The 16,684-nt window shown below is 42.6% G+C and overlaps 1 protein-coding gene across 1 annotated transcript in view; it reads right to left on the reverse strand.

Annotated features, from left to right (window-relative positions):
• The window catches only part of DNHD1 (dynein heavy chain domain 1), an 80,734-nt gene that overhangs the window by 39,442 nt on the left and 24,608 nt on the right, over positions 1–16,684 (reverse strand). The window contains 5 exon segments of the mRNA XM_010592266.3: positions 1,248–1,565; positions 1,568–1,739; positions 2,178–2,335; positions 6,317–6,560; positions 6,652–6,917. Coding sequence (XP_010590568.2) covers positions 1,248–1,565; positions 1,568–1,739; positions 2,178–2,335; positions 6,317–6,560; positions 6,652–6,917 — 1,158 coding nt within the window.

The following is a 16,684-nucleotide window of genomic DNA, read 5'->3' on the forward strand; positions in this document are numbered from 1 at the left end:
TGTAGGGTGAGCAAAAAAGAGAAAGGCCGTCAGCAAGATGGACTGACACAGTAGCTGCAACAACGGGCTCAAGCATAGCAATGATTGTAAGGATGGTGCAGAGCCAGGCAGTGTTTCATTCCGTTGTACATAGGGTCGTTATGAGTTGAAAGTGACTCAATGGCATCTAACAACAACGCCAACATACCACGTAATTTAGTTATATTTTACGCCTATTAATTATTGTTTTTCTTCCTCAGCTAGATATTAGTCTGTGAGTACAGGGATTTTTGTCATTTGTTCATTGATATACCTCAAGTACCTAAAAGAGTACTTGGTACATATTAGACAATAAATATATGTTGAATGAATAAATGAATGGACTCACAGCCCAGGGAGAATTCAGTGAAATGCGTATGAATAAAGAGCCAGCCCACTTAGAGGACCATAAGGAGTAAAGGGTGAAGTTCTCTGTTGTGTTTACCTCTGACAGTAATTCCCGGCCTTCATCTCTTAAGCTACCATGTTAGTTCTTAACCTTTGGTTTATGACCAGTTTTGAAATATGTATCAAAAGTAATTTATAATTAATATAATAATTATAGTGCTGAGGTTTACAATTTACTCAAAAGAAATGAGACCAGATGGAAGGCTATCGTTATAAAATCATCATCCTCACTTGTTTGAATTTCAGTATACTTTCTTGAATGGGAGGAAAAGACCCAAGCCCTGGAAATCATGAACAGGACAATCTTACACATGTGAACCGCATCCATCGTGGCATTTTTAGAATATTAAAAGGCTGAGAGTTGATAGGCTATGAGAGCTCTATCTGACAAAATAAAACTACATACAGTAAATCTAAACTCTTCCAATCTCTCTTTGTCTGAACTCAGACAGAGATCCATATAATCTTTGATAGAAGTTATCTTAGCATCAAATACTGGAGAAATAACTCCCTCTGTAAGAAACAGCAGACTGGAGAGCTCCAGACGCATGAAAAAATAAATGCAGACTTGAGGATTAAGAGCAAATATCATTTGATGGAATATTGAAAAAACTATCTGCCTTCCCCACCAGACTGAGTCCCCTGTATCCCTACTCTAAGTACAACACCTGACATAGCCAATGATGAAGGATTTTATCCTATAATTTTCATTTATAAAAGAGACTAATGAAGGTATGTGATTCCTGAGCTCCCAACCCTTATCTCAGCAGGAGGAAGGGTCTAGCTCATGGAGCTGGTGAAGGGGGCAGGGTGCTCAGTACCAGTGAAGGTGGCATAGGCGTGGTGCAATTCGCTGAGGTGGCTGGCTGTGTTCTGGAACTGACGCTCCAGGGAGATGAGCTGGCGCTCAGTGCTCCTCTGCTCTTGTGCAGGGTCCATGAAGGGACCAGACAAGGCTTTCTCCAGCAGGCCGTCCAGCTCCGCCAATGCTGCTGCCATCATCTGCTGCAGCTTGGGCACAATGGCATGTCGCTTGCTGAGCAGGAACTCTGAGGCCTGGCTTTTCTCGAACTGAAATGCCTCCCATGTGTCCAGTAGCTGTGAGGCAAGCAGAGGGTAGTCAAGTAGATGTGGTTGTAGGGAGGGGAGCTGGGTGGGGTGGGCGACTCCTTGAATTGCCCTCTCACCGAGATGTCTAGCGCCTCATTTTCAGCACTAAAGAGGCTAAAGTGGTTGCGGATGAGTTCATGAAGTGACCGTATGTATTCCATTCGATCTTCCAGCTCTATGTACTGTTCATTGGCTTCATTCAACTGCAAGGATTACAGCATGGGGTCAGCACCCCCAACCCTGCACACCCTTTTGGGGGGCACTACCACCCTCTGGAGGGCCCAGATCCCAGCAGCAGCCTTTTAGCTAACTAGTATCAGAGGCAATCTGACCCAGGTCTCTCTAAAGGCAGCACAGTTCCTTGCCCTCCAGACCATGACCCTGATGACAGGGCAACATGTCCCTATCTGAATGAGTGCCACAGAGAGCAGGACTACGACTCTGAAGGCAGGACTGTACCTTTCTCATCACATCAGGGCCTCCCCAAGGGAAGACTTAGCAAGGGCAGAACACTGAGGTGAGCACAGTTTAAGAGCATCAAACTCCAGTGGGAACTCACGGAAGGCCTAGAGAGAGTGTGGCGAGTATCTGAGGGGACGGGCCCTGGATAAGTGAGGCAAGCTGGGTGCGGGAGAGCCCACCTTCTGGGAGCACCGTGCGATGGCATCAATGTCCGAGTTGATGGTTTGGAAGATCTGCATGAAATCTGTGAGCTCCGCCATCAGCTGCTGAGAGCGGCGCCAACACTCGTCTTGCACCTGTGCGAGAATGTCCTTCCTGATGTTGTCCAGCTTGGATTCTGGAGACAGGAAAGGGTTAGGTGTTAGGGGATACATGAAAAGAAGGGGTACTGGGAGAATGCTTGGGGTCTAGAGGGAAAGAGTGGGAGTGGAGCTTAAAAGAAAGTCAGTCCATGAATTTGTTCTGGGGCTCCAGCTCAGTGTCCAGTCAGCTGCTATGCCCTGAGGCCTGGGCTGTGCACCAGTAGACAAGAGTGAATGGGTGCGACAGAAAGTATCCCTGCCTTCAGAAGCTCACAATATGGTGGCAGAGACAGACATATAAATGGACACTCACAAACCAGTGTGATAAATGCCCTGCAAGTGCCCAGGAGCCCTCGACCTGGCACAGTGAGGAGAGGCCTGCAGAGGCTGGAAAAGGCCTCCTCAGAGAGGGGGACGTCGGAGTTGAGTATGTTGAGTACTTAATGCTCAAAGGCACAAAGGCCTGCCAAGTAGATAAAGCAGCATGTGCAAAGGCATGGAAGTGACATGGCCATGAATAACAGGATGCCCTAACAGAGGTGGGAGATTTCTGTTTGGGGAGTCTTACTGCCTATGCTTTTGTAGAAGAGGTGCCAAGAAGTGGCTATAATCTGTCTTTTGTTTTTAAGCATTAAAGGACAGAAGCTATCAGTTGGGTACGGGGCTAGAAGATAATCCTGGAAGCTTCCTTTGGTGATATGTACAATTCTGTTGTCCTAGAGGGTGATATGATATTTCATCAAATCTAAGACACCACTAACTATAGGAAGCACCATTATTTTATATACCACTAAAAAAGAGAAAAATGATGCTATCTAAACTCCGGCATGCCACCAATCATGGCCTCTTGGGTTCAGAGATGTTAAAATAAGCACAGTACAGTGAAATACAGTATAGAAATATAGTATACAGTATGCCATGAAATATAGTATAGGGTGCTTACTACATGCCAGGCACTGTTTCAGGTACTTTACCTCTACGCTCTCGTTTAATCCTCACAAAACCACTTTGAGGTTGATACTATTGCTGTCCCTATTTTATAGGCAAGAAAGCTGAGGCTCAGAGAGATTTAAGTAATTTGATCAACTCCAACAGTTAATATATGGCAGAGGAAGGATTCAAACTTAGGCAGCCTGGTGCCACTCTGTCATATTTTCTGTTTTGAGGTATGAAAAGTAAATCAGCCTATCCCCTATGGGCATCCTTGCAATTAGAAAGTGGGAGAGTGAGTTGCAAAGGTAGATAACTGAGACATATTAGAGACACTGGAGACATAATTGAGACACTTTTGGAGCCTTGAAGGACCTGTCCAAGAGGACTGAGCACTAAGAACAGAGACTGAGAGAGCCCAGGGAGAGGGAAATTACCGAGGGGCGCCCTCAGTTGAACAGAACACTGAGGATGTTGAACTCATCTTTAACGCTGCTCTTTTTGGAGCAGCAGCATCAGGCAGATGAAGGCAGACAGGAACTCAACAGCGACACTGTGTGGTAAACCCAACCCAGGGCTGTCTAGTATCAAGCAGCAATGGCAATAAAAATATATATATATAGATGCATAAAATATCAGGGTTCCTGGCGATTGGAAGTTGGAGATGGACTGGGAAACAGATTTGAGAGGTATTTAGAAGGCAAAAGAATGGAAAGGACTTGGCAATAGGTTGAATGTGGCAGGGTTAGAAAGAGGAAGGAGTAAAGAGCGACTCCAGGTTTCTGTTGAGACCAAATGACCAGAGGGGATAATTATGCTGTTCACTGTTGAAGGGAGCTAGGAAAAAGAGGAACAGAGCTGCAGGATAAGAAGATAAAACCAGATCAGTGAGAAGGATGAGACAAGACAGAGGGAGATGAGGTTAAATGAAAAAATTATTAAGCATCTATTGCATGCCAGACTCAATGCTAGTACTACGAAGAATATTCTCACTATAAATAGTTAAGAGTTCGGCTGCTAACCAAAAGGTTGGCAGTTCGAATCTACCAGGCACTCCTTGAAAACTCTATGGGACAGTTCTACCCTGTCCTATAGGGTAACTCTGAGTCGGAACTGACTCGATGGCAACGGGTTTGGCTTTATAACCCTATGAGTAAAGTATCATTAAGCTCATGTTACAAATTAAAAAAGTGAAGTTCAGTAATCTGCAGTCACAAAGCAAGTAAAAAACAAACCCTGTACTTTTCTCTCTCTATCTGCTCCTCTTAAAGAGGTCAGCTTATCCTGGCCTAAGGAGCAAGGACCTAACAAACTAGAAAAAGAACACAGACTTCCAGAACAGCAGTAGAGCGAAGCCCTCCCAAAACAGAGCCGAAAAGAAAGCAGACAAATCAAAGGTGCTCCCTGTTTCTGCCTTGCCAACCTGGACCCCTGTACGTATGGGAAGGGAGGGTGGGGGAAAGAGCGGGCAGTTTTTGTGGCCCATAAGATACCTTATGAGGCATATATTTTGTCTGTGAGCAAAGGCAGGGGCAGGCAGACACTTTGAAGCAAACTCTTTTCAGGACCCAGTTCCAAGGCCTCCCACCTTCAGCAGGTTCTGGCGGCGGGCAGGGGTGGGGTGGGGTGGGTGGAGGGTCCAATAGTATCTAGTCTCTGTAGGAAGTGGACACTATTGGTGCTGCCAGCCATGAGGGTTAGTGAGGAAACTGAATAACCTCTCTGTATCCTAGAAGAACAAATCACGGGCTTACAAGTCTACTTCACCATAATCCTCTCCAAGTCCAGCTCCTTACCTAATACACAACATCATGAGACATCCTTCCCATGGGAAAGGAGAAAGAGACAAGAATGGACAAGACTGGGTCTTGAACCAGATTTCTCTGAAACCCTTGGATACCAACAACTGGGCCCTGGCCTAGTGGGGGTCAGTATTGGCAAGAAGAGACCACCCTGTAGTGTCTTCTTGTGCTAACATGAGATAGTCACAATAGAGTAGAATCATGACATGATATGTTGTGGCAGAAAGAAGGCCAAAGATAATGCTCCCAAGTGCCCCACAGCTCCCAAATGGCAGAGGATACAGAAGCTAGCCAAGAGCTGACAGCCAATAGGCCCAGATAGGTTTCCTGTGTTGAGGGGTGAATGACCCTGAAGCAGAAGCTGTGGGATGGTCAGCCTAAGACAGACTGGATGGAGGATTCACTAAAGCTCCAAGGATCTGCAATACCAGCAGGAGCCAGGATGGGGTTGAGTCAGCAAAGGGAGATACTCTGAGCCCCAATTAAGAGAATACAAGCCAGTCACAGAAGCCCAGGACCCATCAGTATCAGAAGCAGTTATGTCAGGAGGGCAGAGATCAGGCAAGGACGCATGACACCTCAATGAGGGTCATAGGAGACAGCAAAGAAAAGCACACAGGCCAGGGGACGCTTCCCTTATGCCAGATGCCACCTTAGGAAGGAAAACGAGCAGAGAACACTTGAGAATAAAAACCGCTCAGAGCTGTAGTGTGAATTTTGAATTGATGGATACTCAAGGTAGACTGAATTAGACCAAAAGTGACTGCTATAAATGAAAAGTGCTCTCTTTAATTGGGAAGGTTATGCTTTTCTTTCATCACCAATAGAAGTTACAACTACAGAGCAAGACGAGATCAGTTAAAGACAATCTCGACTTCTTACACATCCAAATTGTAGTATACAGTTTGACTTTGCTACATGTGGGGAATGCAGCAATCCAGATTTCCAAGAATCTCTGTGCAGAAACTGAGCTCAACAGCACAGGCTAAGAAAGTTTTCAGTCACACTTGTTTTAAACTACTTGCACACCGTTAGAATAGAAAGTGTCACATGGCAGGGACACGATTCCTAAGGAGCACAGGGAATGACAGACTCTGTCTTCTGTAGTGACCACACAGGCTTTCGATTGTAAAAGAAAGGGCCTAGGGCCTGGAGCTTTGGGAGGCTCCATGGGTCCAGTGAGGGTCCTGCACCAAAGGTCCCTGAAGAAATTTCAGGCACAAGGAGGGCCGCATGGAGAGAGGTCAGGAAGGAACAAGGAAAGATAGGACGAACAGCACTCACCCATCTCTGCCTGTACCTCCCGGCAGCTCAGCAGCAGCAACTTGCCTTTTGTAAGCAACTCGATAGGCATGTTGGAGACACGGGCCTGCCAACCATTCAGGTGGCTCACCAGTGTTATGTAGTTCTTGATGGGGCAGCCTCTCATGGCCTCCAGCTGCTGAGACCCCCAGGCTTGCAGGAATTCATAAATGTCTGTTATCCAGTGATACTCCCTGCAGAATTCCTGCACCTCGCATAGCATGCCCTATAGGGCAGACAAGGAGCTTAGGGCAGAGGCAGATGGCTACGATGGGAGTTGATGGGTTTCATCCCCCTCCTCTAATGTCTGTTCTCACCTCCATCAGGGTCTGTTGAATAGTCACTGCCTGCTGGATTCGAGAGTTATTGTCTAGGTCCTCCTGCAGCTGCCTGTAATTGGAGGGCAAGTACTGGCCCCAAAGGCGGTACCCACGGACCTCCAGGGTTCCAGTATTTGGGAAAGACTTCCAGGGCCACACCAATCCAATATCCCGGCCACAGAAGATGCGCACAGCATCACTGGGCTGGCCCTGGAACTTGGATGTCAAGAATTTCGTGTTCAAGTTGTCCTCTTCATCTTCTGCTATTGGGGTACAAGCTATAATTATCAATAACTACCCTCCAGAGCCCATACACAACCTCCTTCTTCACCCTAAATATGTAAGCACACAACACACACATTCCCTGCTCCTGAGTGAGTTTACCCATACATCTACCTCACACACATGGAACAGCAGACCCACTGAGGCAATTAGGGCAATTAAAAAAAAAATTTTTTTTTTTATTAGGCAGAGAACAGAATTCACTCTAGTTAGTATAAGCAGGAAGGAAACTACTACAGCATATGAAGTAGGTTGCAGGATAATTGGGAAAGCTGGAAAAAAATAAGGCTCTCTGCCTAGTGAATTAGGTAGGATGTCAAGCCCACGTCGCCACCTATAAAAACACACTGCTGTGATCTGCACCAGCAAAATGGATGGCATATGCCCTGCCTCTCTCCTCTAAAAAACCCAAAAAACCTACTTAACTCAATTCTGAATTGAAGTCTCATGTAAATCTAATCGGTGGATTCTAAATCATGACGCCTAGCTGCAAGGGGGTCTGGGAAATGTAGTCTGTAGCATTCCAGCCTCCGCAGAACAGAAATACACACTGGAAGGAAGCGGGAAATGATGTTGAACAGGCCACTTCTCAGTACCTACCTTAAGGAAGATTCTTGAACCTGGCCTCCCTTTAAATTTTTTAGGAGCTGGTTCTATGCCAATTTCAATATTTGTGTTACAAATTTGTACAAAAAGGGAAAAAAAGCACGAAAATTTTCAGTAATTAGATCCATACCACCAACACCTAAACAAGACTCAGTCCCCAGATCTCATCTACATCCACACACACTCTCTAGGAGGTCTCATCCTGTTTCATGGCTGTAAGTTCCAACTATTTTCTCCTGGATTTATGTCTCAAGCCCAGATCTCTCCTTGAGTTCAAATCCCATTCGAGCAACTGCCTACACCACATCTCCACTTGGATATCTAATAACCCCAACTTAACAGGACCAAAACTGAGCTCCTGATTTCTCCCCACAAAAATTGCTCCTCCTGCAATCTACTAATTTTAGTAAGTGGAAATTCAGTTCTTCCAGTTGCTCAACTCAGAAACTTTAAAGTCATCTTTGATTCTTTTGTCACATATGACACACCCATCCATCATCAAATCTTAGTGGCTCTACATTCAAAATACACACAGAATCCAACCAATTCTCACCAACTCTACTACTGCCCCGCCCCAGGCCAGGTCCACATCATCTCTCACAGCATTACTGCAGTACCCTCCTAACTTGTCTCCCTGCTCTGGCCTTGCCCCCAACATCTAACAGCCTTTGTTCCACATAAAAGAATCATCTTTTAAAAGAACGCTAGAATGGGTTCTGGGAAGTTGGTGGTAGTGGCAGCATAGTTTTGAAATCTTCCAAATCCCCACAAATGACAGAGCAATTAGATAGCAAAACCAAAAATGTATGAATACCATTTTCAACAAAATGAGGACAAGGGATCCTCACAAACCCTAAAATACAAGTGGGTCAGGACAAACCACCAGGGATAGATTACCCAATAAGCAGGTATGCACAGGCTTACTTGTTCTTACTTACTAATCTGTAACACACAATTTCACCTGTTTTTCACTACATCAAAGATGTGGTGAAACCCATGTGAAATTGTGCACTACAGATTAGTAAAGTAAACACAATTAAGCCCATGCGTAACATGCTTACTGATTAGCCCACCCCTGCACTACTTACAGCCTCAAGACCCACATAGTATCACCATTTATGAGGAAGGAAAAACCCATTGTGTCAATTCCAATTCATAGCGACCCTAAAGAACAGAGTAGAACTGCCCCATAGAGTTTCCAAAGAGAGCCTGGTAGACTGGCAGGTGTAGCTGTTAACCACTATGCCACCAGGGTTTCCTGTGAGGAAGGAAGCAGAGTGAAACAATGAGTCACCTGAGACACCTGAGAATAGGAACTTCCAATACAGTCAGCAGGCATTTACTGGAAAGCAGAAGGCCAATTTGAGAACAGCTGATAAAACTGGAAGGGGTTTTGCCTGCTCCAATAGTAGGTGAAGTAAGGTCTTGTAGTGGGTTGAATTTTGTCCCCCATAAAGATATGTTCAAATCTTAACCCCTGGTACCTGTTAATGTGGCCTTATTTGGAAATAGGGTCTTTGTAAGATGTAATGAAGATGAAGTCATACTGTATTAGTGTGAGTCCTAAATCCAGTGATTGGTGTCCTTACGAAAAAGAGGAGAGGGCATGGAAACACACGTGCAGTCAGAATCCAAGGCTGGAATGACACAGTTACAAGCTAAGGAATGCCAAGGATTGCTGGAAACCACCAGAAGCTAGCAGGAGGCAACAAAGGATTCCTCCCCTGGAGCCTCTGGAGGGAGTATGGCCTTGCCAACACCTAGATTTTGGCCTCCAGAGCTGTGAGAGTACAAATTTCTGTTTTAGCTGTCTAGTTTGTGGTATAGCAGCCCTTGGAAATGAGTACAGGTCTATAGGGCAGAAGTAGTCTATGCCTTATAGGCTCTTGAAACTAACCAGCCAGGTTCCCTTCTGCAACAGGGCTCAGCACTAAGGAAAAGCTGCTGGGAATAGAATAAATACTGAGCAGAACAGAAGCAATAAAGAAAAAGAAAGAAAAGTTCCAGATAAAGTGAGGGAGGGAAAGAGAAACCAGAAAGTAAGCCACTATTTTTTGAGCACTACAGAAAAACAGTAGAAAAGGTAACTGAGGCATTAGAAAACTATTCTGAGCTAAACCTCTTTCTAAAAGTTCAGGGAAACTAATTTTTCTAAAATAAGCAATGAAAAGTACCAATACCAAACCCCATACATAGCTATTACAAGAAAAAAGAGAATAAGGAATAGAAATAACATGCACAGAGACAAAGAAAGCATTTGGGAATTAGATCAGAACTCTATCCCACCATTTCAAAGAAACTAAAAAAATTAGGAAAATTATATGTCATGAAAGAACAACACATACCAGAATTAGAAAAGCTCAGAAATTATGTGGCAGGCTCAGGAAAGAATTAGAAATAAAGGAAAGAAAAAAAATCATTTCAGAATAGAAACTTAAAGAGGAACATGAGATACATATATATTTACCCCAATTTAAAAAAAAAACCCAAGGGAAGAAAAAATAGGGTCGCTATGAGTCTGAATCAACTTGAGGGCACTGCATTAATCTAGCCCTCACGCTGAAAAACAATCATTTCAAAGGATGGTGCAGAAGCTTCTAGCCACCAGCAGAGGGCAAAATTATCCCTGTGTTAAAATGAGCTTGATTATAATAGAGCTGTTCATATACCCTTGCTGAACTTTAGTTACATCACATGTAAAATGTACATAAACCATTATTACCTAATAAAAAAGGAACGTAAGAGCAAATAAATAATGCTTTAAGAGAAACAAAAGGTGAAAAGAAGGGTAATTATAAGAGTAAAAAAAGAAATAGATTTTAAAAAAAGGTCTCAAGAGAAACGGACTAATATTAAGAGACAGGTAATTATTATCCAAGAGCTATGTATGGCTGCTAATCAAAAGGTTGGCAGTTTGAATCCACCAGGCGCTCCTTGGAACCCCATGGGGCAGTTCTACTCTGTCCTATAGGGTCGCTATGAGTAGGAATCCCCTCCACGGCAATGGGTTTTTTTTTTTTTTTTTTTTAATACAGACAACAGGAGCCCTGGTTGCACAGTGGTTAAACATTTAGCAGCTAACCAAAAGGTCAGCAGTTTGAATCCACCAGCTGCTCCTTGGAAACCCTATGGGGCAGTTCTACTGTGTCCTATAGGGTTGCTATGAGTCAGAACTGACTCAACGGCAATGGTTTTTTGTTTTTGTTTTTAATATAGACAACGGGTCCTTAAAGAAAAAAGCCAATGCAAGGGAAGAGAGCAAATACCAAAATCTTTAATTCAAAAAGTAAAATTAATTCAAGAAAACTTTCCTGAAATATAAAAGATTTAAAACTGCATTTTGAAAGAACATACCTGGGAATATATCTGAGACTACTGCCCCAAATGTTCAATACCAAGACATATTCTAGTAAAATTAATGGATTTCAAGGAAAGAAAAAAAAAAAATAGGCATCTAGGCAAAAAGAGAAAATGGTTTATAAAGGAAAGAAAATTAGCTTCTCATCAGACTTTATGATAGCAACTTTTAATGCCAGAAGAAAATGGAATAACATATTTAAGATATGCAAGGAAAAAGAATGTGAGAGAATAATTTTATATCCAGCAATACTATCAAAGGTACAGTTATCGCTATGTAAGAACTTGGGAATTACATTCTCACAAGCCTTTCCGAGGAATCTAATAGAGAATGAGCTTCAGACAAAATCATTAGAGGGACGCTAACATAAGGACTGCTGGCAAGCATTAAATATATTGTTAGTTGTCACACTAAGATTAAGTGAGAGTTAGAAGGGAGAGAGTATAGTATGAAACAATGATGTAGAGAGTGCTGGTGATTATCTTGCTTGCCAGATGGAGAGAGACCATCAGAGGAATGGAACTCTGGAAGGCATATTTGTTGACTACCCAGTAGCTATCATCCCCCTCTCCCTTCTTGAGTTGGTAGATCCCATTCTTTCAAGACAAACTAAAGATTTCAGTCACTTGGTTTCCCCACCTTTCTTGTAGCTAGAGGTAGGCACATGACCTAGAGTTTGCCAGTGAGATGTAAAAGTGAGTGTGCTGGGAATTTCTGGAAAAGATTTCCTTTTCTGATAAAAAGTGAGAGTCAGGCAAGGTGAGCTCTCTTGCCAACCTTATCTTCCCTTGTTCTCCTGATTTTGCTTGAGAATGGGATGCTTGGTGCTGCAGGTTGTCTTGTAACTATGAGGCAATAAGCCTGAGGATGAAAAACTACTTGATTGTAGCCTCCCCCATCACACATACCCTTCTGAAAGGATTGGCCCTCATCTATAGCTAAAAGGAGGCAGGAGTGAAGGAAGGATATAAAGAATCTGGCACTTGATGTTTTTGAACCACTGAACCAACTCTGGAACCATCAGCCTATAGACTTCTTGTTAAGTGAGATAATTGTTTTATTGTTCAGGCCACTGTTAGGTCTTGATTCTTCCAACTGAAAGCCTTCTCAGTGATTCAAAATCTAAACAGACAAGCAAAGTTAAGACACTAAGAGAGAGAAATAAAGTCCTGGTGACCTTGCCTGAGCCCTGAATCCAGTTGAGCCTAAACCCAGCTGCATCCATGGACTTCCTAGTTATGTCAGCCAATAAATTTCCCTTTTTGCTTACCCAGTTTTGAGTTAGGATTATGTAGCCCCAAGCCAACTTGGACATTCAGGCTCACATAATAGATGCTTATAGCCAAGAACAAGCATAACTGAAGATGGCAGCCTTCTTAACCATACATACCCTTCTAAAAGGATCTGCCCTTGCCTCTAGCTAAAACCAGTTAATTTACATCATGATCCATTCTCTTTGCCATAACTTAAGGACACACAATTAAAATCCATAGGATAGGAGGGGCGGAGCAAAGATGGTGGAATAGACAGACGCTTCCAGTGAGCCCTCCTTACAACAAAGACCAAAAAAAAAAAAAAGTGAAATGAATATATTTGTGACAAGCTGGGAGCCCTGAGCATCAAAGGCAAGCTTAGACAACGAACTGTGCGGCAGGGGGAGGAAGAGACCGTTCAGAAGTGGAGAGGCATTACTGGACCTGAATCGCGGGGAGCCCTCAGGCACCATCCCCGGAGCAGCGGCGGTGGTAGGCAGGTACTAGTGTTCAGCCACGCTTTCCTCAGGGAGAAGCAGCCAGCCGCACAACCTACTCACACCTAAGGAACCTGAAAAGAACGGCGCTCTCTGCAAAAGCTAAGTACTTGCACGTATTTTACCGTGCTCCCCACCCCCCCCCCAAGCCCCAAGCCAGCTTCCACAGCTGAATCCCTGGGCCTGAGATAGGGCCTGTTGAGCACCTAGAGCAATCCTCCCAGCCTTGGGGAAGGAAAAAAATTGCAACTGGGGGGAAAGATAATTTGCTAGCTCCATTAACCAGAGAAGCTCAGGACAGAAGTGGCTCCTGTCCAGGCATAAACCATCTGTGGACCTTGAGCACCTTTCCCTTCTGCATGGACCTGTGTGGGGCTATTTCAGGAGAATAGGCCCTTGTTGGAAAACTCCAACCATTTCAGCTGTACGGTGGAGAGGTGGGTGTTTGAAGTTTGACATTGCTTTGCCTATTAAACAAGGTCCTCACCTACCCACATCAGGGACCTAAGGAATGGTAGCTCCTCTCAGGTCACCCAGCCATCTGCGAAAGGGGTTCCAATGCTAACTGGTACCTCCAAGTCCTTACAACCAAAAACTTTGGGTGCCCATGGTCCTTCTGCAGGACCCACCCACCACCATGCTCTAGGGAACAGGGACACACTTTCCTCAGAGACACTCAGGGGTTGGTTCTCAGCACCCTGCCTTGCTCAGAGCATGACCCCCTGCTGCAATCAGATACTGGTATATACGCCAATCGCCCTTGCCCCTCTGAGACTGTAGGACAGAGCCTGTACCACACACTTGATGATCAGCTACCTGGAAACCTGAGCTGAAGTCAATGAAGAAAACTGAATGGACCCCTAGACTGATATACCTGATAACAGCTCTAGCCATCTGGGAACAGGACACCAGAGCTCCAAAGGCAAAAACAATCAAGCTAGCTCACTCAAGCAACCCACAGGGGTATACCAAAACAAAACAAAGCAAGCATAAACTAATACAATAACTTATAGATGGCTCAGAGACAACAGTTAATATCAAGTCACATAAAGAAACAGACCATGATCACCTCAAGAGCCTCTCAAAACAAAGAATCCAGGGATCTTCTAGATGAAACTGCATTCCTGGAATGACCATGTAGAATACAAAAGTTTAATACACAGAACCCTTTAAGACATCAGGAAGGAAATGAGGCAATACGCAGAACAAGTCAAGGAACACACAGATAAAGCAATTGAAGAAATTAGAAAGATTACTCAGGAACATAATGAAAAGTTTAATAAGCTGGAAAAATTCACAGACAGCAATCAGAAATTCAGAAGATTAACAATAAAGTTACAGAATTAGACAACTCAATAGAAAGTCAGAGGAGCAGAATTGAGCAAGTAGAAGCTAGAATTTCGGAACTAGAAGATAAATCACTTGGCACTAATATATTTGAAGAAAAATCAGATAAAAGAATTAAAAAAAAATGAAGAAACCTTAAGAATCATGTGGGACTCTATCAAGAGAAATAACCTACCAGTGATTGGAGTACCAGAACAGGGAGGGATAACAGAAAATACAGAGAGAATTGTTGAAGATTTGTTGGCAGAAAACTTCCCTGATATTGTGAAAGATGAGAAGATATCTATCCAAGATGCTCATCGAACTCCACATAAGGTAGAAGTTAAAAGAAAGTCACCAAGATGTATTATAATCAAACTAGCCAAAACCAAAGATAAAGAGAGATTTATAAGAGCAGCGAGGGATAAACGAAAAGTCACCTACAAAGGAGAGCCAATAAGAATAAGCCCGGACTACTCGGCAGAAACCACGCAGGCAAGAAGGCAATGGGATGATATATTTAAAAAGTGAAGGAAAAAAACTGCCTGCCAAAACTGTCTCTTAAATATGAAGGTGAAATTAAGAGATTTCCAGAGAAACACAAGTTTGGGAATTCGTTAAAACCAAACCAAAACTACTAGAAATACTAAAGGGAGTTCTTCGGTTAGAAAATCAATGATATCAGATATCAACCCAAGACTAGAACACTGGGCAGAACAACCGAAAGTCAACCCCCACAGGGAAATCCAAAAAAAAACAAAGCAAGACTATTAAAAAAAAAAAAAGCTTAAAACAGGGTAACAGCGATGTTATTATATAAAAGAAGACAACATTAAAACAATAAAGATGGGCTAAGAAATGTAATCATACACCTTCCACATGGAGAGGAAGATACGGCGATACAAAGAAATAAAAGTTAGTTTAAATTTTAAAAAATAGGGGTAAATAATAAAGTAACCACAAAGGAGACAAACTATCCTACTCATCAAAATAAAATACAAGGGAAAAATACAGACTCAAAAGAAACAAAATCAACGACAACAAATAAAAGGAAAGGACAATAAATAAAGAAAATCTACTCAGCACATAAAATCAAGTGGGAAAAAGAAACTGTCAACACACAAAAAAAGATATCCAAATGATAGCACTAAATTCATACCTATCCATAATTACCCTGAATGTAAATGGACTAAATGCACCAATAAAGAGACAGAGAGTGGCAGAATGGATTAAAAAACAAGATCCGTCTATATGCTGCCTACAAGACACACACCTTAGACTTAGAGACACAAACAAACTAAAAGGATGGAAAAAAATTATATCAAGCAAACAACAGTAAAAAAAGAGCAGGAGTGGCAATATTAATTTCTGACAAAATAGACTTTAAAGTTAAAGCCATCAGAAAGGATAAGGAAGGACACTATATAATGATTAAATGGACAATACACCAAGAAGATATAACCATATTAAATATTTATGCACCCAATGAGAGGGCTGCAAGATACATAAAACAAACTCTATCAGCATTGAAAAGTGAGATAGACAGCCCCACAATAACACTAGGAGACTTCAACACACCGCTTTCGGTGAAGGACAGGACATCCAGAAAGAAGCTCAATAAAGACACGGAAGATCTAAATGCCACGATCAACCAACTTGACCTCGTAGACATATGCAGAACACTCCACCCAACAGCAACCAAGTATACTTTCTTTTCTAGTGCACATGGAACATTCTCTAGAATAGACCACATATTGGGTCATAAAACAAGCCTTAGCAGAATCCAAAACATTGAAATATTACAAAGCATCTTCTCTGACCAAAAGACCACAAAAGTGGAAATCAATAACAGAAAAAGCAGGGAAAAGAAATCAAACAATTGTAAACTGAACAATACCCTGCTCAAAAAAGACTGGATTATATAAGACCTTAAGGATGGAATAAAGAAATTCATAGAATCCAATGAGAATGAAAACACTTCCTATCAGAAGTGCTTTGGGACACAGCAAGAGCGGTGTTCAGAGGCCAATTTATATCAACAAATGCACACATCCAAAAAGAAGAAAGGGCCAAAATCAAAGAATTATCCCTACAACTTGAACAAATAGAAAGAGAGCAACAAAAGAAACCCACAGGCACCAGAAGAAAACAAATAATAAAAATTAGAGCTGAACTAAATGAAATAGAAAACAGAAAAACAATTGAAAGAATTAACAAGACCAAAAGCTAGTTTTTGAAAAAATCAACAAAATTGATAAACCACTGGCCAAACTGACAAAAGAAAACAGGAGACGAAGCAAATAACCCAAATAAGAAATGAGAGGGGCGATATTACAACAGACCCAACTGAAATTAAAAGAATCATATCAGGTTACTAGGAAAAACTGTACTCAAACAAATTTGAAAACCTAGAAGAAATGGATGAATTCCTAGAAACACACTACCTACCTAAACTCAGAGGTAGAACAACTAAATAGACCCGTAACAAAAGAAGAGATTGAAAAGGTAATAAAAAAACTCCCAACAAAAAAAGCCCTGGTCCAGATGGCTTCACTGCAGAGTTCTACCCAACTTTCAGAGAAGAGTTAACACCACTACTACTAAAGGTATTTCAGAGCATAGAAAAGGACGGAATACTATCAAACTCATTCTATGGAACCACCAAATCACTGATACCAAAACCAGGTAAAGACACCACAAGAAAAGAA

Source organism: Loxodonta africana, chromosome 7 (genome assembly GCF_030014295.1).
Source record: "Loxodonta africana isolate mLoxAfr1 chromosome 7, mLoxAfr1.hap2, whole genome shotgun sequence".
NCBI classification, from domain to species: Eukaryota; Metazoa; Chordata; class Mammalia; order Proboscidea; family Elephantidae; genus Loxodonta; species Loxodonta africana.